The 23,552-nt window shown below is 54.2% G+C and overlaps 3 protein-coding genes across 3 annotated transcripts; 1 reads left to right on the top strand and 2 right to left on the bottom strand.

Annotated features, from left to right (window-relative positions):
• Nucleotides 1-2,182: 2,182 nt before the first annotated feature.
• BESB_031470 (AP2 domain transcription factor AP2VIIa-9) lies at nt 2,183-7,287 on the bottom strand (the record flags this gene model as incomplete). Its single annotated transcript, XM_029361815.1, has 5 exons — nt 2,183-3,033; nt 3,237-3,452; nt 3,641-4,032; nt 4,469-5,837; nt 6,267-7,287. The coding sequence occupies 5 exons, from the start codon at nt 7,285-7,287 to the stop codon at nt 2,183-2,185; spliced, it is 3,849 nt and encodes a 1,282-aa protein (XP_029215282.1).
• Nucleotides 7,288-11,580: 4,293 nt separating this feature from the next.
• On the top strand, nt 11,581-14,343 carry BESB_031460 (AP2 domain transcription factor AP2VIIa-8; the record flags this gene model as incomplete). The annotated part of the gene is made up of 1 exon (XM_029361814.1): nt 11,581-14,343. The coding sequence occupies one exon, from the start codon at nt 11,581-11,583 to the stop codon at nt 14,341-14,343; it is 2,763 nt and encodes a 920-aa protein (XP_029215281.1).
• A 2,960-nt stretch (nt 14,344-17,303) lies between these two features.
• On the bottom strand, nt 17,304-23,552 carry BESB_031450 (ATPase, AAA family protein; the record flags this gene model as incomplete). The annotated part of the gene is made up of 16 exons (XM_029361813.1): nt 17,304-17,411; nt 17,603-17,723; nt 17,882-18,054; nt 18,328-18,714; nt 19,008-19,261; nt 19,467-19,584; nt 19,951-20,148; nt 20,515-20,670; nt 21,127-21,376; nt 21,676-21,806; nt 21,958-22,077; nt 22,196-22,294; nt 22,414-22,636; nt 22,801-22,991; nt 23,227-23,318; nt 23,480-23,552. 16 exons carry the CDS (start codon nt 23,550-23,552, stop codon nt 17,304-17,306), a joined length of 2,694 nt encoding a protein of 897 aa, XP_029215280.1.

Here is a 23,552-nt window from a genome sequence, read left to right as displayed (position 1 = left end):
ACAGAATCTCGTAAACGATGCGTCACACCTTGTTTACTGGAAAGAAATCTTCAGACTGGACCCAGGTTGGCGGCCCACTCCAGCAGATTCCCTTACAGCCATTTGGAGCCACGCGGTTGGTAGTAAAACACACGGGGACACGAATATGGCTGCCCTGGCAACAGCAGACAACCGAACGGCGCTATGTTGTTTTGGCTTGCGTCTCCTATCTCTGCGGGAGCCCCGACCTATCAATCTACCCAGGTGCAAAAACAGCCCCTTAGGGCACTTGCCCGGTGCGCGATGCCTCCCTGGTAGCATCAAAAAATTTGCATCGCTGCATCGCGGCGTGGTCGCACTCATGTTGGTGTGGTACTGGCTGTGAGTCAGAGTTGCTCTTTATTCATATATCTTACAGGAAACGGGACGCCGTAACCGAGGTAATGGGCAAGGCAGTGCACAGTGGCTCCGCGGGCAAAGATTTTCAAACCATTTATCCGACACCACAACACCCGCTCTCGGAGTGGAGCCATTCTGCTCTCTCATATTCCTAATGCGATGTTGTCTTTTGTAGAAAATCTCCGCCCTTCACCGGATATATTGCACGCAATATGCAGTACAACATCGGGGCACCTGAGGAGCAAGTATACTGCGCAGGAGGAAACGAGTATCCCGCCGAGAACACAAGTTCAAGAAAAAGATCTCACTCCACAGCACAACGCTTCCGTCGTCTTGTTATTTCGGCATTATGATGTGACGCAGTAGACTCGACCCAAACGCAGCTGCCCAACGGCAAGTATTGAACTCAGCGCCCTCTGGCGGCTGCGCAGCTGTTCGCACGTTGGTGTTCAACTTTTCAACACTAGTTTCATCGAATCCAGTAGATGTCGTGACAACCGGCAAGTGTAGTGACCGCCGTTTCAGCTTGACACAATCCTCACTCGGACGCGCCTCAGGAATTTCAAACATTCTCCGAACGCTTCATCGGCAGAGGCAGGTCCGCGCCGTCGCCTTCCAAATTCCGCAGCATATACGGAATGTATCTTTTGTGCACACCAAAGCTGGGAACAAACACCGTTTCATCACCATACGCTGTTTCCTCAGAAACAAAAAACTGCTTTTTGCGATCGAAGCGCCACAAAGACTCCTTTCACCAAGAGGCTTCTCACGGGTGCCAGGAATCTGTCATGTCGTCATCGCTTCTGATTATCGAAGGGTCTATGCTAAGAAAAAAATCCTACTCAAAGATACTATCTTCTGCCACCTGTCCACGTCGACAATTACTGAAGATCCGCGTTGCCAGCTCAAAAAAATATTGGCTGGGCCGATGGCGTGAATAATGCAACGTTCTGTACCTTCACCAGGCACCGCATGACAATTTCAAAAACTGCTGCTCGCGGACCCGGCCAAAGGTGATAGATTATCTGTTAGGGTGCATCAAATACGCGGCATCTCCACCGCTCGACGCCGTAAAAATAGCTCATTCATGGAGTGCACAGACTAGTACGCGCAACATCGGCAAAGGCTCGCTGTTGCTTGCCATCGAGTGCCGCTTTCTTCACAGTGTCTCAATTCTCTCACGCGGATACCCTCGCGAGGTATTTACTTTAGAAAATGAAAACCAGATGACCATAGTTCCTGTTGACCGTGTGCCTGTTGTGCGGAAAATTCAGGTCTTACGAGGAACCAGATGTGAGGGGCCCTATCGGGCTACCATATTTATTGTTCCGTGATACTTGATACCAGTTCACCATAAAACTCCAGACACTACGTGCAGCAAATCCCAGTCTGTGCCTTAAGACTGACTCCTCCAAACTCCTCTACCCGTCAGTGCTCGAGGAAGCATCACGCAAGGTGGGAGATAAAAGGGTCGAGTCACGCCCTTTTCGCCATCGCATGCGTGGAGACACCGTTTCCTCACGAGAATCGCCTAACGATCTGTGGGTAAAATCAGGTGAAGTGAAAAACAGCACTCTCCCACTCCTCAGCTCTGTCAGTTCGCAGTGACGCGCTCTATACCGAGCGACACCCCGTGTTTCATTGAGCAGCTCGTGCTGGTTGAATAAGGTTCTCCGCTACCATTCCACTCTCATCGATTTCTGCCAGAAGTGCGGCCGCCAACCGGTGACGTTCATATTCGTATCCAAGTTTCACTCTATGAGCCGTTGCACACCTGCAAAATTTCCTACATGCGCCTCGCGATTCAGATAACACTGCCACTTGCAGGTGTGTCTCCGCCACCACCTCTGCGTGCGCTTTCCAAACACTCTGTGTGCGACCCATTTACTTCACTCTGACACTTCCTGCCGACGGAATGCGCTAGTGCCGAAACCATAGGACATTCGGAAACAGGACTTGCCGCGTCCCCATTTTCGTCACTAGGATTTCCATTTTCATGCTTATCTTTGGAGCTGTCATCCCCCTCTCTTGACACCGCCGAAGTAGCATCCTCCGTCGCACCACTGCTGTCCCCGTCGCAGCTTCCTCGCACTCGTCGACTCTTCGTTGTGCACTTGCCCCCTTGCCGGCCATGAAGGATGCCTTCGGAAGAGGGAGACTTGCTCAAGTCACAAGAAATGACTCCAACTACAGCCCTCTCCTGAACTCCAGGTCCCGCCGATTCGTGCTCTTCTTGCGCTGCGTGTGGCGGATCCGCGGAGCTGGCGCATCTTTCAGTCTGGTCGCGAATCGCTGAGAGAGGACGTTTTTCGTCAGGATCTCTTTGAACCGCTTCTTGAACTCTCCGTTTGCTCCCATGGTCACATGCTCGACCCTCTTCAGAGGAAGGCGCCGGAGCTTCCTCATTCTCAGTCTTCCGTTTCCGTTTCCGTAGAGGGGCATCCACAGCACGCTGAGCGAGTGACTGCTCGTCGTCGGCGCCAAGGAAGTCATCCATATCCATGCGTGCATCAATAGCTTTCGCACGGGCCTCTAGGTCACCGCCCGGACATTCCGATACAGGAAAGAATCTGTAGATGCCTTCTCCGGTTCGGGGATCGCGGCAGCAGGCAACCCAGGAGTCCTTCTCATCTTCGTAATAGACGCCAACCGCCACTGCATGCACACATCGAAAATAATATGACAGCTGTTTCGACGGATCGCCACAGACCGATTGAAAAACCACTCCTTCTTCCCACCCGCCATCGCACCTGTGTCTTTGGTGCTGCACGTCGCTCACAACTTCTCAACGCCTAAATGTGGCACCGCTGGCGGACGCTTTTTCCCACCCGGCCCTTGCTGTGCGGAAAAAAACTTACAGGATTTGCGGTCACTGAAAGCGTCCCAGCCTGACTGGTTGCTGTTGCGCATCCGCTCTTCCAGTTCAAGCCGTGCCTCGATTGCTTTTTTCTTCGCCAGTCTGAATCCGTAGACGTTGACCTTAAAGTAGCGATTCAGCTGGGTCTTTGTGACGCGATTCTTGATGTAGGCGAGCCATGCATTGCTCGTCCGAGAGAAAGAGACTCCCACGATGCCTGAAAAGCGAGAACTCAATGAAACGTGAAACTGCTTGGGACAGTTACGACTGTATATCGAACTGCTAACCTTCACTGCCCGTATCGTCTTGACTATGTGGTAGCTCAGCAAGACAAGGAACCATACTGCGCTGAAAGCCACCTCATGGACAGCCATTCTCAGCAGGTAGCTGCCAACGGAAACTTGCCATTGCTTCGATGCGGTGGAAGCTGACGACCTCCGGAGGCTCCGCCTTGATTCTTCGCTTCTTCTTTCTTCTCGCCTGCACTAGTGCTACCAGCGCTCCCCGCCCGCATGAGCCACGCGCCACGGCCAGAGGCATTTCTGCGCGCGGTTTGTAGGCCACTACTCCCCCTTGCACGCGGGGCGGAGAAACTCTCGCAGTCTTCATTTGCACGATCTTGCCCCTCGAAAGACGTGGAGGAGGCAACAGTTCTTCTCTCTGCTCTGGAACCGCCGCCACTCGAATATTCAGAGTTGTCAGGCGCCACTCCTGCCACACCAGTCCTACAGCCAGTATCGCCTCGTGGTTGAGACAGCCGGTCGTCAGGAGTAGAAGGATGCCCCGTATGCTTCATTCTGAACACACGCAGTGCAGCATGCGCTGACGCCTTCGACAAATGCAACCGATGCATACAGGAGCCGCATTAGATGAAAACAACGCAGTTGCTCCTCTTCTCGCGGCGGCCCCTCCGAGCTCGAAGGCCCGCCTCTCGCGGCTGAGCGTTAGCGAAGCGAGCAAGCAGTGCGCCGCAACTATTGCAAAACAGTGTGGTTACATTCTAGTCGGGCTGACGCTTGATCCGGCGTGCAACCCCGCTTCAACATGATACACAAGGGAATCAGGCTACGTGACTCAGTAACTGCTCGGCGTGGCCGCGAACAAAATCACACTTGCTCACCGCCATCCTCGCCCCATCCGCAAACGGGCCGAGGGGCATGTGAATGCAGCAGGGAGTTTGTCACATGCCTAGAAATGAGAGCAGCCCCCTCCTATTGCCTTTTATCCGCTTACCTCCATTCAACGGCGAGGCTATGCGCGGTTTCGTCTCCATACTTGAAAGTAGAGAAGTACTTGACCTTCGAGTGACCGTTCTCAATCCACTGGGCGATCCAGTACTTCTTTATTCGGTTGTAAGTCACACCTTTGACATAAGGGAAGGCCATCGTCGCACCCATGGTGGTGCTGCCGGCGGGTCCGCACTTTGCCTTGGGAGTCCCCAGCTTGCCCTCGAGTCCCGCCGGCGAGGCTCGCGCGCACGACCCCTGAACCTCTGAGCTTAGTCCATCGTGCCGAAGCCGCTCCTCGGAACGCACGGACAGTCCGGTAGCTTGACGAAAGAATCTCTGACTGGCCACGTAGGGACTCGTCCGTGACTCGGATTCCCCATAACGAAGGCCAGTCTGTGCTTCTGTGCCCCCGCACGCCCACTCACTGCTCTGAGCTCCGTTTGGTGCACGAGCCGGGGCGCCAGTGGCAGGACCCGTGGCTTCGCCGAGGCTATCTCCGTCAGCAGGTTTAGGACGCGTAGGGTCCTGTGGACGTCGAAAATTTCGTGGAAGCAACAACGAGGGAATCCCTACGACACAAGAGCTGCTCAGAGGGGGGAGCCACGCGGGCGTCACTGGGGAACTCACAGGAGGACCTCTCGTAGGTTCACTACGGACGACCGAACGCGTCTCGTCAGATTTCAGAACGGGCGTCTCACATTCAGGCGGTGCTCCACGATGCAATGCTGCGTGCCGCCGCGTGCTAGGCTTGAAATCCCCCACCATTCTTGATGCGGAAGAGCACCAACGAGTGACGCCACCTCCGCCCTTCAACAAATAACGCAGCCGCTCGCCGTCCTCCAGCCCAGCACGCTTTGCTTCGTCTTCCTGATTTTCCGGCTTCGTGGATTCGCTGGTGCATGCATACTCCGTTACGTCTGTGCCATCTGACGCGGCCTGTCTCGATACGCCCACACACGGGCGCAAGGCTGCATCAGGCTCTGCAGAAATGATCTCAGCCGCTTCAGATGCATTTTTGTCACACTGCCCCCGGGGAGGCGGGCCGTCGATGAACGGGGCTAGCACATCCGTGAGACAGAAAAAGTCACGACTATCTGTGCCGTACGAGTCACTTTGCTGACCGTCGTCAAAGTGCACTCCTGCATCCGCAGCATCGTTGCCCCTCGGCTCAACGGCCACCCCTGCTCGCCGTCCCGTTGTGAGGTCAGCATCGTCTTGTCTGTATCCCTCGTGGAAGATATGGCGATGCAGGGTTTCGTCGGACGCGCCTCCGCCAGCATGTTCTCCTCGCCACCACCGAGGGCGCTGCGCGGCTCGGGGAATGATCGGTGCGGACAACAGAGCAGGATAAGCGCTTGTTGTCGTCGTGGCCGCTGCGCGTATTTCCAAAGAAACAACGGCAACACACATAACATAGCTCCTCCGACCAACACTCCAGATGCCACCAAGACCAACTACAGAACTGGAACGCCTGCGAAAAAATTGAGTCCGATCCGCAGTCCTTTGACAGACACCCACCACTGAGCACATGAGTGTCAAACAAAGAACGCTCTGCGCACAACGCTATGCCGTATGGGAAGGGCGCACACAGATATACCAGGCCATCTGAACAATTTGAGAATTACCGACTATAAAATCGCTATTTTGCATCTCAAGCAAAAACAAACACTACTGCAGCGAACATCTACGCGTAGTCATGCCGTAGTAGAGGCGGTCAACACCTTGATAGGCTCGTCGGAGGCACTTCACTGGGGTTCCACTGCACGCGACTCTGTCCTATAGAGCAATGCTGACATTCTCACCTAGGCTCACGCCGGCAACGGAATCACGCGCGACTGCGCTTCCTGAGTCAGTTGGCAGCTCATTCTTGAAATTCGTCGAGACAGCGCTGGTCAGTGCCCTTCTCATCTCTGGCGATCGGTGCGCATCTACAGGCGACACCCCACTGACGTCGTCCGTCCCGCCTCCATCTCCTGCGGCACCCATCCGCGTAGCTTGCTGCTCACGGGACCTTGTTGGGGACGGCTCTCCATCCTGGTGCTCCGACGAATCGCTGGCGACGCCATGTTCTTGCCTCAGAATGCCTGCTAAGTCATCGAGGTCAGCGGCCAGCATGGTGAGTTGGCCGTACGTGTCTGCGACTGCGCCTGCACACTGCTCCACCATCGCGTCGATGCTTTGCAGTCTCCTTTCTACGGCCGTGCGGAGTTCGACGAAAAACTGCTCCAGAGTGGGGGCGCCTGACGCAGACCTATCACGCCCCAAACAGTTATCCCCGCTTCCCTCAGGAGCGCTCCCCGGTAACTCCAAACAAGGCGGCACGGAGAACGACTCGCTCTGGTGCTTTCGAACTAGAGCGGGTAAATTAGGACCCCTTCCAAAAAAAGTTGGCTTCAGCTCCATCTCGTGAGTGCATGACACACCTTCCGACAAGGGTGAGCACTCGTCCTGCTCACGGCCAACGGTCGTCTCGCGCGTAGTTGAGCATGCCGCGATCGATCTACAAGGCTGCGTAGACGACTTGCCACCGATGCTCGCACAGCCTCGTCGCTCAGCAGAGAATGCACACGAAGCATCGGCACTGGAAATGATTTCAGAAGGCGCGCTGAGAGGCTGTTGCAAAACGCCGGCAAGATGAGTTGGTTGCTCGAACAGTGCCCAGACTAGCGCCTGGGCACACTGGCTCCGCAGCTTTCCAGGCAGATCACCGTCATTCCGCCTTGACGCATCAGAAGTGACCTTCCGACTTTGAATCATCGGGTCGCGCTCGCACGAGGTGAGTAATGGGAAACGCACAGAGATATCCCCGACGTCGGTCTCCATAGTGTCAAACTAGTTAGACCAATTGCCCAGGACTCCCACCAAAAAATGCCGCCACTAATTCAAAAAAGGGCACTTCCAGGTTGTTGCGAAACCAACGAATAGCGGGACGCCCCGGCCAGCTAGTGAAACACACAGCCACGGGCTTCGCTTCTAGCTGACACGAAAGTTCTGCCACAACATGTCCAAGGGAACGCCGTGGGCTTGAACGAGACCAGCCCCTTGGGTAGGCATGCTTAGGAAGCTCCAGTGCATGCGCTTGTCTCACCGTTCTCAAGCAAAAGCCTTCTCCAGTTTGGTAATTCACAGTATTGATCGAGCAGTGAGAGACAGGAGACTAAAAATTAGCCGAGAGTCAGGACTTTTTCCAGCATCCTAAATACCGTTCATCCCTACCATGTTGGAGGACAAATCCGTATAGCGCATGCATGTGTCTTCGCGGACGGGCAGCGACAACTGGTTATGGTGCCGCGCGGCAGGCGCACGCCGAACATATAGCGCCGCTGCATCGATGCCTGAAAAAACACATGATTATTCGTGTATCAAGGCTGTCAGTTGCAGTGCGAAGGCAGGGAACTCTCGACATTGGGGGTAAGTCGTCCTTGTGGATGCCCTCGACCACATTCGACTGGTGCATGAGCCGGCGAGAGTAGTGCGTCGAGGTGGGTCCGTGACCGGGCGCCTGGCAGCAGAAAGAGGCACACTTGCTTTCCCCAGCCCCGGACCTGAATGTTCGCCTACAATGAAAACTTTCCATCGCCGTCTTGCTTCAGGTGCCGACGCTCATGAACGTCCCCGGTTCCGTTTTGTCATTGTGCGCCCAGGATCCTATTACGGTGCCCCCTATGCGGGCCCGACCGCTCGGGGAGTTCCTGTATCTGCAACCCCTTTCTTCCCAGCTTTTGCGTGGAAACTATGAGGAATATTTGACTGTGACTTGAATCGGCCTTAAAAGTTGGGGTCACTCGAGGATGACACCCCTGCTCCCCAGCGCACACTCGATTTTATAGACAGTCATGCCGACTTCTTGGGCTTTGCAGCTTGGTACGCCACGCGAACACGTACACCGTATTCAAGTCCCTCTGTCCCGCCCCCCCCTCCCCCCCCCCCCCCCCCCCCCCCCCCCCCCACGTCTGTTGCTCTCCCCACGGTTGGTAATTTGAGGAAGAAGTCTCTTGGTGCCGACAAAATCGAGTCTTCCATCGTACCTTGGCATACAGAGGCCCACACCCCTGACAGACTCCAAGAATGGATACTGTACTCGCCAGAGAAGGCTGTGTTATTAAATTGATTTTCTGACGCTGGCGGCTAGGCGGCTTCCCCGTGCAGCCAAGGCACAATGCCACTAACTCTGCATCATCGCGGAAATCTCGCTGCGGCAGAAAATATTTTCTTCCCGAAAACAGGCCACGGCACCTGACACGTCTTTGATGCATTGGTACGCTAACGCCGTGGCGATGAAGCGCAGCAGCTAACCGGAACAAAGGGAACGATGAGCCAGAGATCAGCTCTACGCCACTTTGCACTGAGTCCTCCGCTCCTTGAGCATGGAAAGATCACGCCTGTTTACGTTTGTCTTTCGATCGCTGCTTGGCTGTGTCAGCACCCGCCTCTACCGCTGCAGTTTCTCTTTATGGGACCCCATGGCTTGCAGTTGGGTAGCACGAGTATCAATACTTTCAACGAATCGCGGACAAGGAGTCCGACCCTCAAACTAGAAAGCGAGGAGACGCATGCCCAGTCTTTGGGCTGCAGAGTCCGCCCCTTCCCCAGGTTTCATCGGACTCGTGATTCACTTCGTCCGCCGCAGTGGATATTCGGAAGCCCGATGTAGAATGCGCGGAGGCAACTATGTACCCCTGCAGAAGTTTCTCTGTGGCAGCACTAAGGTGGCTAGCACGACCTAGTTCACTACGTATTTTTGCTGCAGGAGATATGGAAATATGATGCATCCGTTTCCAATCCGGACGCTAATTACAAGTTTCTTCTCTAGCATGAAGGTTTCCATCTGCCCTCACGTGGCCATTAAGCGCTTGCAGACTCGAGCAGAGCGCGTGCGGATTGAGCTACAGTACCCCTGCACTTTGGCGTTCGTCGCCGTGTACTGGGCCCTCCGTATGCGATATCGTGTTTGCTCTGAGCAGAAAGATAAAAAGAATGTAGAACTAACCTGATGTGTGAGATATTCGCATAATCAGTGACGTCCCACACCAGACAGGTTCTCTGCCGGAACGCTTGCGCGGAGTGCTGCACTTCACTGCGGATATGATGTGTGCAGTGGGTTTTCTCTTCTCCGCGCAGGCGGGCGGAGATCTCGCCCGTCACGCCTTTCGGACACGGTCAGTCAGTCAAACGGCCTGTGCTGTCGTTGGCGAACGCAAGATACCCCGCTCTTAGCAAAATGGTGAACGTCCCCGGTGTAGACGCTGGGGCCTGATACGTGAGACAAGTCCTCTCCTATGAGAACGGCCACACACTAAGAGAGAGGACTGGGCACCTCGCTGCTACGTGTTAATTGAACGCTGGCGAGGTGTTGTGAGACACGGTGCACTAGAGAGAGACATCGCCGCCGCAGGGTGAGGATCCGAAACGGAGGACGCCGGGCGCTACAGGCACACACCGTCACGCTCCCCACACTGCTAACCTGATCCGTGATCGACATTTGGCGTTTGCAGATGGCGCCACATGAGGGAGTCCGACCACCCTCCACGTGCTGATACGATACTGTCGCGGAATTCTGAGCATTGATCGTAGGCTCCGGCGTCCGCAGTGCGACCAGGCGCAAGCAATCATCCGTGACTGGCTCCTTGCAGGGTAGCTCCGCGCCCCAGCCCAGCCATTAAACCTTTCCGCGGGACTAGTCCCCCACTTCCCCCCCCCCCCCCCCTCCAACGTAACCGTTTCCGGTGTCCGTTCCCGTGCCGGTGAGGTTGCCGCAGACCACTTCATTGCTTTCTCCGATAACAGGGCATTTATCGCCCTCAAGGGAATGCATTTGAAGCATTGTCAGAAGGAACGGCGCATCTCTCGCTGCGGCCGTGTTGGTGGACGACTTGACGGTTGTTCTGCACCCGCCCAAGCAGCGAGAGTGTACCAGCGACAGCCCAGCCCCCAATGTCGTTGGCAGGTTCACAGAGCAAAAAAGCCGCCGTTCCGCGACCATTCGTGATTGCTCATACTGCTTTTCATGGTAGGCTACTCTTGCCCGAGGAATACCAAAGGCCCAGTTAAGCGTGCTGTTTTTGCATCTACATGTTTGTTTGGGATATTGCTGCGGTACCAGACGAGCTAAGGGGCACCGTTGGGACAAATCACCGGGAGACAGAGGGGTTGCCCGTGCAGCGAATCTGCAGAGGCGCCATTTGCTTTGTAACGTGATACGTGGCGTTTGTATATCCTAGAGAGGGATACTGCTCCCTTGAAACCCTCGTTTCGCGAGGCCCCAAGCACTATATTGAGTGCGCCTACGACGTACGTCCGTTAGAGCGAGAGGCCCTGTGTTTCTTAGCGGAAGCGCGGACAAGAATCTACACGCATTCGTTGACGGCCCCGTTGCTGTGCCCCTGTGTCCGATGACTGTGTCTGAATTCGGCTAAAATCAATCGCTCGTTCGCCCGACGGCGTAGGAGGCGTGAATGCGTAAGGGAACCGTTCGTCTGTGCTTCAACCTAATCAACTTGCGACGCGGCAAGGTGGAATCGTTGCGGGACAACCGCGCAGCCGGCGGACGACAGGAGGTATCGTTTTGCAAGGCTGGGGTCGGTCTCCAGGCAGAAGAAAACCACCGTCCCGCAACGGTTTACAAACTGGAGTGGCAAGGCGCCAGCTATCCGCTCGACACTATTTGCGTCGAATGCTCATTTGCGCCCTACGCCAAACGTACTGTCTGTCACCTGCCTTTTTTTTCGTATTTTCGTTGCTCCTAGCAACTCCTGCAGCAGCTGCATTGCTTTCAATGCGTTCAGGTGTGTTATTTTCGTAGTGTGCGCGCGCAGCCTTCAGGGGCAGCCATCGATGACGAACCTGGCGCGTCGGGGCCGCGCCAGAAGATGCAGGTCTTTGGTAGGTGGCATTACCAGCCTACCGCGTCGGCCGCTTCAGCTTTTTTTTTCAGCCTCCGATGGGCAGCCAGAAAACACGGCACCTTAGTGCTAGAGGGATGTCGACGACGAGATTGCGGCGGCACGCGGGGTGAATAAATGAGCTGGAAGGGCCGAAATTGTGGCTAACACAGCGAGCCCTGGGAGGACGCGTCTGCAGCGCCGTGTCCGAGCGTCTTGTTTTTTCTTAGCGAGAATGGCAGAAGCAGTCCGCGAGGGTCTAGCGACCTCGCACGCCCAGCTTTCGCGGAGCCCCTCCTCGACCTTGTTGCCAGCCATCCAGGCGGCGGCTGTCGAACTGCCCTCTAAGCAGTCGCTAACCCGCCACACTGTCATTCGTTCGCACCATGCAAAAGAGGAGAAGAAGCGACCCCGGCCGAGCCATGCTCTGTTCCTCTCTGAAGCTCCTTCCGCAGTGGTAAATCCATGCAAGAGGCGTGCGCGCCACCTGAATCGAGATAATGGAGCTCGCCACCAGGTTCTGGTGGAGAGAGGAGATGGAACAGTCAAACGACGAAACATGCTGGTCAATTCCACTGGCGCATGTCCCAAGGTGGGCAACGTCATTGATTTTGTGCGCTATCAAAAGCTTTGGGAGGGACCGGCCCTTACAGAACCGGGGGCAAGCGCTACCCGTACCCCTCGTTTCGCCTCTCTCATGTCTGAGTGGCTGCCGCATGACGGCAGGCTTACACGGGCCGGCGAACTGTCTGATCGCAGCACGCGGAGCACATGTGGAACAAGCAGAGTCCCTTCCCTCGAAGCTGCAGAAGAGACGCTCCGAATGACTGACTGCCCAACAACATTGACACCCGGAGGCTATTCTGTGGGAGATGCACAACTCAGCTCCGGCTTCTCCAAAACACCGGCTGAAGGGGCGGTTCACGCAACTTTCGAGACAAAGTCGGTCAAGGGAGGCAAGGAAGATAGAGCTCTCCATGAAGGTGGCCCTTTTATATCACTCGAAAGTCGCCCTAAAGCTACTGGCTCTTCGTTTGTCAATGGCACGCGAGCGGACGACCGATCGGCAGAACGCGCGTATACAGCGTTAGTAGGCCTTGGCTTAAAGGATGTGAAGCCAGATACAGACGAGCGGCCAGCAGTCAGCGCAGTTAAGGGAGCCCCGACCCTCGACAAATGCGGGTGTTATGACTACAATGAGGCGAAATTGCTGGAGCTTAATACACATTGTTCCCATGGTAACAACCAGCCTAACTGCGCTAAGACAGCTTCAGATGAAAAAGGAATAAGCGGGGCTGGAGCTCGCACTGAGCCCCTCATGGACACCGCCGAGAACAAGATTCTGCAGGCCAATTTCGGGCAGTCCACGAGGGGAACTCTGGCGGAAACATGCACTTCGGAGACATGTAGCAAACTTCGGCACAAGGATTCGGCAGCAGTTAGTGCCGATGACGGTGAACAAGAAGAAGTCAACTTAGGGAGGTGGGCCTGGTCGACTGGTGTCCAAGCGGACACTGCAGCAGTGTGGAAGTGCTTGCAGGAGCAACTGGCGCGCCGCACGTCGGACTCCCACACAGAAAGTGAAGGCAGCAACAAGGACAGGCAGATATCATCCTCTTCTGTGTCGTCTCAACATGTTGGCATCGTTGTGAGAGACTGTGGAGGCGGCTCGACTGTGGAGGCTGAAGGTGTACTGCAGATGGCGTATTCGACTTTAGCCGACCAGGCAGAGCAAAGAGACTTCCCCGTATCCGAGCCACCTCTCCCTCCTTCAGCGTTGGATGCAAAGATTCCGACGATTGGAGAACACGGCGGCAGTGAGCAGGCTAGCTCCATTGCGCCTGTGGGCGACGATGGGCCCTGGCACGCCGCCGGTGCTGCGTACGGAAGGGGGTGTGGGGGAGCAACTCCAAACAATGTTCCCTTCTACAGCGTATTTGAAGGTTCGACTAACAAAAGCGGCGTACTCCGAGGTCATCGCTCGTACCCAGTCGTCCGCGGAGTCTCCCGTGACAACACAAAACGGAGGTGGGCCGTCTACTGGAAGGGCAATAGGAAATACTTTTATGACAAATTCTACGAGGATTGCTACCAAGCCTATCTGCATGCCGTGAACTTCCGCAAGCATGCGAAAGCATATGGCCCGCTAACAAGCTCGGTCGCTGCGACAACCGCAGGCAGTGGCCCTGGATCGCCTCCTGCCTTCTTGCTGAGCTCCTCTCGGGTATTTGGTCCGACCCCAGATTCTGCGGGCCAACCGTTTGTCGTTGCATCCTGCTCCTCAGCTGTGCCTCCCTCGACCAATGCAGGTCAAGGGTCCGATTTCCTGTCGGCAGCTGCCGAGCCTCGGCTAACCCGGCAGGAGGGAGTTTCATCATCCTCGTCAGGAGCGCTGCTTCAAGCCAGCTCTATTGACGAGGCCCTAGCTGACCTCAATCGGAATGTTGCCGTCTCACGGGGTCCCGAGCATGCAGACTCTACCTCCTGCGACGAACCAATGTCTGCAAGGGGACATGGGGGCAATGGAACCGGAAAAGCATCGGGGCAGACGTTGGAACTATATAAACACGCGGTTAGATTGATGCTGCAGGATTTGTCGTCCATTGTGGTTCCGTCATTCTTTAGTGCAACAAGCAGTTATCAGCCGGAAGATGAAGGAGGAGTGCCACGAAAAAGCGGCGCCTCCGTTTCCGAGGGGCTTCACTCCGCGACTTCCGTAACTCTCCTGCAGCAAGTTGTGCAGTGGCACCTTCAACACGTGCAGAAGGCTACGCAGCAACATCAGGTGTTCCAGTTCCTCTCCATCCTCTCTCCCTGTTTAGAAAGCACCCGGTTGCCGAGTCAGAGCCCTCCCAACCTCCAACAGCGTTTACTACTGGAGTTGTTGGATCTTCATGTGCAGCAGCTGATTACGCTATCCAAGGACATATACACCCATTTTCAGAAGCAGCAGCAGGAATTATTCTTACTACTGCATCGGGTCGTGTCTCAGAAGTAGCCAAACAGGGCATCAATGTGTGTTGGCGCAGATTCGATTGAATCAACCTTCAGCGTCATAAGTGAAACGTACGCTATGCATTTGTTCTGTAAGGCGCAGTCGGCTTGAGACGCCAAGAACTGCCGAGCCTTGCCGACCCATTGACTCTGTCCCTGCAGCAGGAGGAAGCGCGAAATGGCGCGGAGGGCATTTTTGGGAAAGACGCGCTCTGGCCTACCGTACGTTCCATATGAATCGGGTACAACAGGTCACGTGTGTAGCCATCGCGGGAGGAACCGCATTTTCCTGCCAGTCACCATCTCCGGGATGGAAATTTTTCCTCTTGCTCAACAAGCGCTTCCGAGTGTGGATCGAAGCAGGTTTATCTTCCGTCGAGATTGGGCGTACGATGCCTGGTTTTCAGATGAGCGCCATTTGTGCCCGAGCGTTCGTTTGTGAGTATGCGACAGGGTACTGTAGCCTACAGGCCAATACTGCGTACTCCATGCTTTTCAATTATTTTCTAGGGCACTATGGCAGACATCTTCCTCACCGAAATGCCCAGGCTTGTTTTGAGTCCACTGAGTCGTTCCCCATCATCAAACATTTATTAGTCAGTTTGCAGTCATTGTTCAGGGAAGGATGAAAACTGGAGTTGCGCCCATCAGCATCGGGGATAGGGTCTTGCGCTGCCGAAGAAAACCTATTATGCCATGTAACACTGGTGAGCGCGTGTGGTCCGACTTGCGGATGTGGCGCCTTGCTGCCAGCAGCATGCGAGTCAATGGAAACTATTCCGTTCATGCCCTCCCTATTTTACTTGCGGGAAGAACCAACGCGTAAGTTAGAGTCAAAGCATTCACGCCTGCTGGCCCTCGCCTGGAATCCAAGTGCGGGGGTACGCGCGTAGAGGCGTGCGGTTACGGCCCATGCCGGTAGGCAACCTGCCGAAGATCTTTCGGGATGTACACAGATATACATCGAATGTTAAATATTCTTGCGGAATCTACTACGTGCCCTTCCCTGGTTCTTCGGTTAAGGTTTGATTCTTCCACCGAGATAGATGACACCACCTATTCTTGATTCGTCGTGTTGTCTCTTTCCCCCAACATCGGCCGCGGACAGTGCTGTTTCTGCCTGTGGTGATTGCTCGAAAGGGTTGCTCAGAGCAAGTACCATGGAAAAACGCGTGTGGAAGGAATAACTCCCGCTACTGTTGCTGGCGCAGACGTACTGTGCCGCAGCATGTGAGATGAGCTCATCAGCGGCAAAACTTATGTATGGCTCAGGTCGTGGTCGCGCGCTGCTGCCCTCCGAATATTTGTACCTCAGGTCGCCTGCATGCGATAGTACGGTTTGGTGGAACGCATGTTGTTCCAACGGTTGATGCTGTTCTTCGATCATCTCAGGAGGCTGGACGCAGTTCCGCTTCTGCCTGCATGCGGGATTATTTCAGCGACACCGTCGGCTCAAGACTGCAAGCGAACCTGCGACTGGCTGGCACTTTGAGATTCCGTGAACTCGCCACTCATGCCTGCCTTTCACATAACTCGAAATCTGCTGCGCAAATATGGTAGAGTGCCTGCTGACTCGCGAATCACACCCATAATATCCCCTTTGGTGCTGCAACCTGCCAGAAGTTATCGTCGTCCACGTGTCAACGTCAGGACACTTCAAAACGCTATCCTTGTCTGCGGAATCTCGACTGACAGTTGAGATTTCACGCTGAACCCTCAGGATGATCTGTATAGGGCCACCCGAAGGTCGTCAACTACGGTAGATAACGCTCTATTTGCGTTGAAACCAAAGGCGTAGGCTACCCACCCTCTTCCTGGGTGCACCACGAAATTAAAATTGAGAGGGGACGCGCCCTGTGACGGCGATCACAATATCAGGCGTCATAGTGGAGCTGGAAGGCCGCCGAGGGCGAAGGTGGATTGGACAAATAAAGAATGCGATAGCGTGACGTCATGCGACCGTGAGAGCCAGAGCAGACGACGAAGAGCGTACGGTGCCCGAAAAGCAACACCTGGATGTGTTGACCGATCGAAACTCACATACAATATTGAAATAAGGTTCGCAGCACACCCGGTCTCACAGTGTCTTCGGTTGAAACAAACCCTGGCAGCCGAGAGCCGTTTGATGCGACCCGCTGCTCCTGTCCAGCCACCGACCGGCTGCGGCATTGTGCCATATTCGGTATGTGGCGACCACGGAGGTGATCGTGAAACAGTGGGACTCGCTATTCACGTTGCCCTCATTTCCGTGCATGCTAGCAATGACTCTGGCATCGTGCGGCAGACTTGTGCTTGTGACCACTCCGAGCTTCACGCACGCGTCGACCAGAGCAGCGTGCCAAAGGCAAATGCCGAGATGGGAAGCTCAGTTGGACGATAGTGGACCAAAATAGTGGACCAAACGATGAAGATCCAAAACGAAAGCTTTATAAGTCTGATGATGAAAACTTGTCTCTCACAAAAACCCGGGAGGAAGGGGCCGAACCTGGGCGGCGCGCGAAAGTGAAGAGAGATTACACAGTTGAAATTACAGTCGCAGTCGTACCCAAAATGTTACCCGTCTAACAGAAGCGTAGTTCAAGATCATTGATGAGATTATCAGTCCCAGTCCCAGCTTCGTGTGAGACCAGCAGATATCTACAATAGACTATGTACCTCATTCAGCGACACTCACGAAGGTCCGCCTCCCCCGTTCAGTGAAAATCGACATAACTAGCAAGGCACAGCTTGCTGGAAGAACAACGACTAAGTTTTGGCGTGTCGCATGGCGCCAAACGAGTTTATAAACCGGATATGTGGCAGCATTGACTCCACATTGGCTTGATGCGGAAGGTGCCGGAGCATCTTCCTTAGTTTGCCCTTGAGCGTTTCCTTCACGGGGAAAAAAACCGCATCCCCTACGAGATCCCGACCCGTCAACCAATGAATACCATGAAGATTGACGGGGGCAGGAGGAACAGCTTTTTATCGGCCCGGGTCGTCCGAGCTGCTTTCGTCCTTCTTCGCAACTGAGGCGAGCACTCGGGCCTTCCTCGTTCCTCGGTCACACTTGTCGTTAACCAGCTTGCATACCTGGAAGCAAGACACGCGATGGAGTACTCGGTTCTAGGTACGCGCCACTGCATTACTCGTGATTCTTCAGCATCGTCACCCCCCGTAAACACCGTAGTTCCTACGCTCACGTATTTGTGTTGCTTGTACCCTCGAAAGGCGGGTGTCTACTTGCCGCATGCGCTACGGAGCATCTTTTTTCCTTGACCTACGTGCGCCTCAAGGGTATTTTTGCTTCTCTTCGAGGCCACCACTTTAACTCTCATGCCGGACTGGAGGTAGCCGCTAAGAAGCCACGGAGCTATTTTTGCACCGATATTATTGTCGATGAACCTGGGAAGGCAACGAGAACAAATTCGACAGCATAAAGAACCAAGGATGACTTTTTACGGCGATGTTTTATTGTTAACAGACACTTTCTCAGCTTGCCATGCCCGTGCACGTCGACAAACGTTATCGGCAGCGACTGCATTCAGGTCAGCTCTGCGTACCTTTTCAGCGGCCGGGCGCCGAATTTATGCGTGTAGGCTCGCTGCACAATGAACTCCTCTGCTGAAGCATCGATGAGAAGTTCGATGCCTTTCTTGCTCAGTGCTTGCTTCAAGTCCTTTGCCTGAATGGCTAGGACCTTCTTAATATCGGAGGACTTCATCGGCTCGAAAAGCTACGAGTGGAAAAAGCAGAGACGCCAGTACAAGCTCGCGCTTGTTTACACATACACTAAGGAACACTTCCAATATCATCCCCCGTGATTGCCGTTTTCTGCTTAGAAACTTAATCTACGGTTTGAGCTACTCAGCCTAGGGACTTTGCGCACAGTAAGTCTTAAGGCTAACGAAATGCCACATTTCAAGCTGGCCTGCGCAATGATCAACAGCTATTGGTCACGAATTCAGCTTTACGTGTATGTTCGTGCCTCTGGCTGGAGTGCACTTACAATGACACCCGAGAAACGATTGATGACCTCAGGTCGAAGGAGCCCAGAGCCAGCGATTTCCGACAAGACCTTTCTTCGCGCTTCCTTTTTCCAATTGCCGGACTTCTTATTCTTGTCGAGAATCGTTGCCTTCTTGTCCTTCTTGCCAGAGTCTACGTCAGTATCGTCACCACCTGCTGCCTCCGCACCTTTCGTTACCTCCGCAAAGTGCTCCAGACTGCCGCTCTTTGGGTCGAAGGTTGCGAGCGCGCTCTTCGTATCCTTCTCCCCTTGTTCGTAGGCCGAGATAATGTACTGGGCTCCAACATTGGACGTCAGAATGATGACGCAGTTTGTAAAGTCAACTAGCACACCCTTTCCGTCGGTCAGTCGCCCTTCGTCAAGCAGCTATGGAACCAGGTGAGAACAGATGCACCCCAACACAGCGGAGTTGAGTCTCACACAGGGTAGCAGTCGCGGCGCGATGCATACCATGCAGCGACACCGAAAACTGACGTAAACGAGTTTGCCAAGCAGGGTGGGGCACGAGCACGAGGGCGTAGAACCATAGGGCACCGACCCTGCAGCTCGGGATGACGACCTCTGTTCTGGTGAAACTCGCGGTTTTGTCCGCAGCAAGAAGACGCGCACATGGCGCACAGCTTAAGCGCCAGGCATGTTAGCGAAAACTACCAGCATACCTGCAGCATGATGTTGAGGATCTGCGGATGTCCTTTTTCTATCTCGTCGAACAGTACGACACTATGGGGCCTGCGGCGCACTGCTTCAGTCAGCTGGCCTCCAGCGTCGTGGCCCACGTAACCGGGAGGGCTGCCGATAAGTCGCGCAACGGTATGAGATTCGCTGAATTCGCTCATGTCGATACGGACAAGGTTCTTTTCGGAGTGGAACATTTCCGCAGCCAGCGCCTTCGCCAGTTCCGTTTTGCCAACACCTGCAACAGAAGGACGCACGTGTGCGCGAAACCTCATCTGAACCCAACACCGTTGGGAGCGCGCAGCAGCCGCCTCTGATACTCGTGCTTCCATGGATTTGACTCAAAACACTGCGACCAACTGCACCTGACCAGCAGCCCTTCGAGAAACAGGGCCCTGGCACAGCAGTTGCACCGTGTATCACTTCAGACAAGCCTGACTCACCTGTGGGGCCGAGGAAAAGGAAAGACCCGACAGGCATGTCCTCACGGTTAAGACCCGCGCGAGCTCTCACCATCGCATCAGCCACCGCTTTCACGGCATCCTCCTGGCCAATTACTCGCTGCAAAGAACATCCGACGATACGCCGTAAGGGCCCTAGTGTCTCCTAATTTTGTCTTGCACGATTTTGCGCATATATCCCGAGTTTCACGCTAGCAAAATCACTAGTGGGTTTCGGGTCCTGCCAAATTGTTGGAGTGACAGCAGCATCCAGAGTTAACCGTTCCAGGTGCCAGCACGCACAGAGTTCCAGAGCTTTGAAGGATGTGGGAAACGGATACGGTAGACAGCCTGCTTGTCTATCGGTTTCTCGTTGCCAATTGGTCCCCTGACAAAACCTCACCGTGGTACGTGCTACAGAACGTGAATATCCTTTGGGATATCCTCGTGCTCCACAGCTGAAGTTGTTCTTCCTTGCATCACTTACCGAGTGGAGCACGTCCGAAAGCCGCAAGATTTTGCTCTTTTCGTCATCAGTAAGCTTAGCGGCGGGAATCCCTGTCCACACACTGATAACGACAGCTACGTCATCAGCGGTGAGAACAAGTTCTCTTTCCTCTTCGAGAGCCTCCTTCTCCATGTCTTTCTCAATTTTCTTCAGCTGCTCCTCCGTGCCGTCACCGTGCTGCGTAGAATACAGTTCAAGAGAAAGGGCACAAGCCAGCACCATTGCCTAGGGGTCGTTCTCTCCAGCGCGGGGTCGTCTTCTCTGGGGCACACTTTCCGTAGCTCAGGAGGTTGCCTCTCATATGAGGACATCGTGTGTATGCCGTTGTTATAACCAGCATCTCCAAGAGGCCAGAGCTAGCCCCGTAGTGTGGTGTGACACAAAATCAAACGCAGTAACTCGAGTGTTTTTCTTAGGCCTCCAATATAATGCGCGATTCTCACAACAAATGGACGCAATGCTGTCATCTTGACATTCCCAAACGTATTTCGTTTACTTCCTATCAGGCCCTCAATCCACAAATAAGAAGCCACATTTGCCTACGTTTTGACCTTTGATCCTTTGCTCGTCTTGCTTCATTGCTTCACGGTGCTCTTTAGCGGCCTGCTCCTTTTCTTTCTTCTCCAGAGCCGCTTCGTCATCATCTTCCAAAGTCCTCAGGTCCCACTTCACGCGTTTCGCTGCCGCTGCTTCATCCAGCTGCACAACAGATGAGACCACCACAGGTACTGACAGCAAAGTTAGAGCGCCTTCCCATGCGGTCCCCGGAGAGACACTTTACAAAGGCTACATGGCAGAACGAAAGAGCCCCTCAGAGACCGCGCGAAAACTGCAGATTTGACATGCTTTGTGACAGTGATACGAATGGGCGATACGTCTTATAATGCACCTGGCCTGCGGTGCCTTCACCATCAACGAGCGCCACGCATGCCAGCTCTGCGACGGCAACAGCGATTCCATTTTAATGCAGCTTCTTAACGCCGTTCCCTCTCAATTGGTAAGTAGGATGGATGATCAAGCTCATTTTCACACTTCGCCCTCGAGGAGTGCTGGCGACGCCTCACAATGTCCCAGTTACGTCTGCAAAAGAGCTGCCTCGGATCTACTTTTAGGTGCCAGGTGGTCTTTCACATCTGAAGCCGTAGCCTAACTCACCAAGTCGATAGCTTTGTCGGGGAGCCTTCTATTCTTGATATACTTGTGCGAAAGCATGACAGCGGCTACGATGGCCTCGTCGGAGATCCGCATGTCATGATGAGTCTCGAACTTCTCTCGCAATTTTTTCAGAATATAGATTGCCCGTGTTGTAGCGGGTTCCTCGACCAAAATCGGTTTTAATCGGCGTTCCAAGGCGGCGTCTTTCTCGATGATCTTGTACTCTTCTTGAGTTGTCGCGCCCACAATTCTAAGGTCATACAGATTCAGCCGTTGACGCAGAAGCGGGGCCTGATGAGAACGCTTGATTGTTGGAAAGAGGCTCCTCACTCGCTCACAGAAAAGGACATGTTCTGTTCCAGGCGTGTGCTCTCTACCGAGGTGAGAGACTGGGCCAGGGCTTGAAAAATATTTCGAACGATGACTCGGGGCTATTACTTCATTGGAACAGCACCACAGTTTTCAACTGCTCCAAAACAAACCACGAAGCTTCCACCGTGGGCTTGTGTCTCCATCTGCTCGCTGCCTATCACAAACGAGACGTCATACCTAAGTTCGCCTCGGGCCATCGGAGGCTTCAACAAGTTGGCAGCGTCCATTGTGCCATCGCTCTTGCCGGCGCCCATGAGCATGTGGATCTCATCGATGAACAAGATGACGCGGCCTTCCGAGCCCACCGCCTGAAGAAGCGTGGAAAGGATTCGCCAGTGCTCAGTGATGTTAGCTACACCATGTAACCTTCCGCATCTAGCGCTTTCACGAATTTGTACAAGTTAAACTCGCAACGGCAACGACGAACTGAAACCGCCTCCGCGTGAGTCTACAGCTTACGTATCTGATGAGGGCCTTCATACGTTTTTCAAACTCGCCCCTGTATGTCGCTCCAGCAATAAGCGCGCCCAGGTCGACCGCAAACAAAGTTTTGTTCTCCAGTGCTTTGGGCACCATACCCTGAAAAACACACAAAGAAACACACACAAGAGGCCACCGAGACATCAGACAAGCTGAAGCCTCCAGAAGATATCAGCAAAGGAAGGAAACGGAGCTCTGCAGCATAAGCGTGTCTCACCTCAATCAGACGCTGAGCAAGTCCTTCAACAACTGCCGTCTTGCCAACACCCGGCTCGCCGACGAGGCATGGGTTCCCTTTGCCTTTACGGCTGAGGACCTGTGGTCACAGCAGATATAGCCACACACGAATAAACGGTAGTTTTTCTTGCGCCAGTGCCATCTCAGGATCCTCTCGCGGTCATCACAGCATATGAAAAGTCCCGAATTGAGGCTCACCATGATCACTTCTCTGATCTCTTTGTTGCGGCCAACCACGGGCTCTAGTTTTCCTTGCTCTGCCAACGCAGTCATGTCTACTCCGAAACTCATGACGAATTCCTCGTCAGAGGACTCGGTCTTCGAGTTTGCAACACCTGGGTCGGCTGTGTTTGTCTTCTTCTTGTCGGCGCGTTTGGTTGCGGCGTCTTTTTGCTTGTTCTCGTACATAGTCGTCGCGTGCCTACGTAGCATTCCACAGGTATGGACTTTGATGTTATCACGTAAGGAAACCTCAGTGATTATCGAGAAGTCCGTCTCCTGCAGTCGCACCTTCGCCACGCGTCAGGACCGTGGTGAGCACAGGCACCTCAGCGCTGTGTCATAGGCGGCCAAATCTGGGCTTACTCCAAGAAAATCTTGACGTTGCATCCGACTTGCTCCAGCATCGTTCGCAGATTTTTCTCCTCAAAGATGGCCAGAATCAGATGCTCCAGTCCGATGGTTTTCTTTTTATCCTTATGTGCAATCTCCAGGGCGCGAAGGGCTGCGCGCTTGAGCTGCGGCGCAGACGCCAGCTCGTCGACGACGTATACCTCCTGTAGCGCGCGATAGTTCAAACGACAGCCACATTCCAAAAGCGCTACGCGGCCATCTGGACTACTAGGCGTGTTGATACACCCATTCCGATTCCTCTGGAGGAGCCGGTTATCGACGACGCTATCTGCTGGCCTTTCACTGCATCACATCAGGGGGTAAAAACCACCAAGACGAGCTGCAGTACGCGCAGGGAGCATGGCTCACTGGACTGCCTCTGTTGTTGTGCACACTCACCGATGAGGCGGGAAGCTTGATGAGAATGTTGCTTAGCGCCTTCTTGAGCTCATACACGTCTCCGCCGCATTCTTGGAGTGACTTGGTAATGCCTGGTGAAAAAAAAACACACACACCGAGGACCGGCTATGCGCATTGAAAAAGAGGCCCGTGGCTAGCATTGAATTCAAGCAGCGTAAACTTCAACTACATCCCGCAGCGGTCTACGCGTGTGGCTGTGTGCGAGAGACACTTCTGCGGCTTTCTCGCTTACTGTACTCATCCTGAACCTCGAGGAGGACGGTTATGAAGTGAGCAGCAGTGATTTGTCGGTGGTGCATGTACAT

The sequence above is a fragment of the Besnoitia besnoiti genome, chromosome XIII, assembly GCF_002563875.1.
Source record: "Besnoitia besnoiti strain Bb-Ger1 chromosome XIII, whole genome shotgun sequence".
NCBI classification, from domain to species: Eukaryota; Apicomplexa; class Conoidasida; order Eucoccidiorida; family Sarcocystidae; genus Besnoitia; species Besnoitia besnoiti.
Note: the sequence above shows the minus strand (reverse complement) of the source record. Positions and strands in the feature narration are given on the sequence as shown.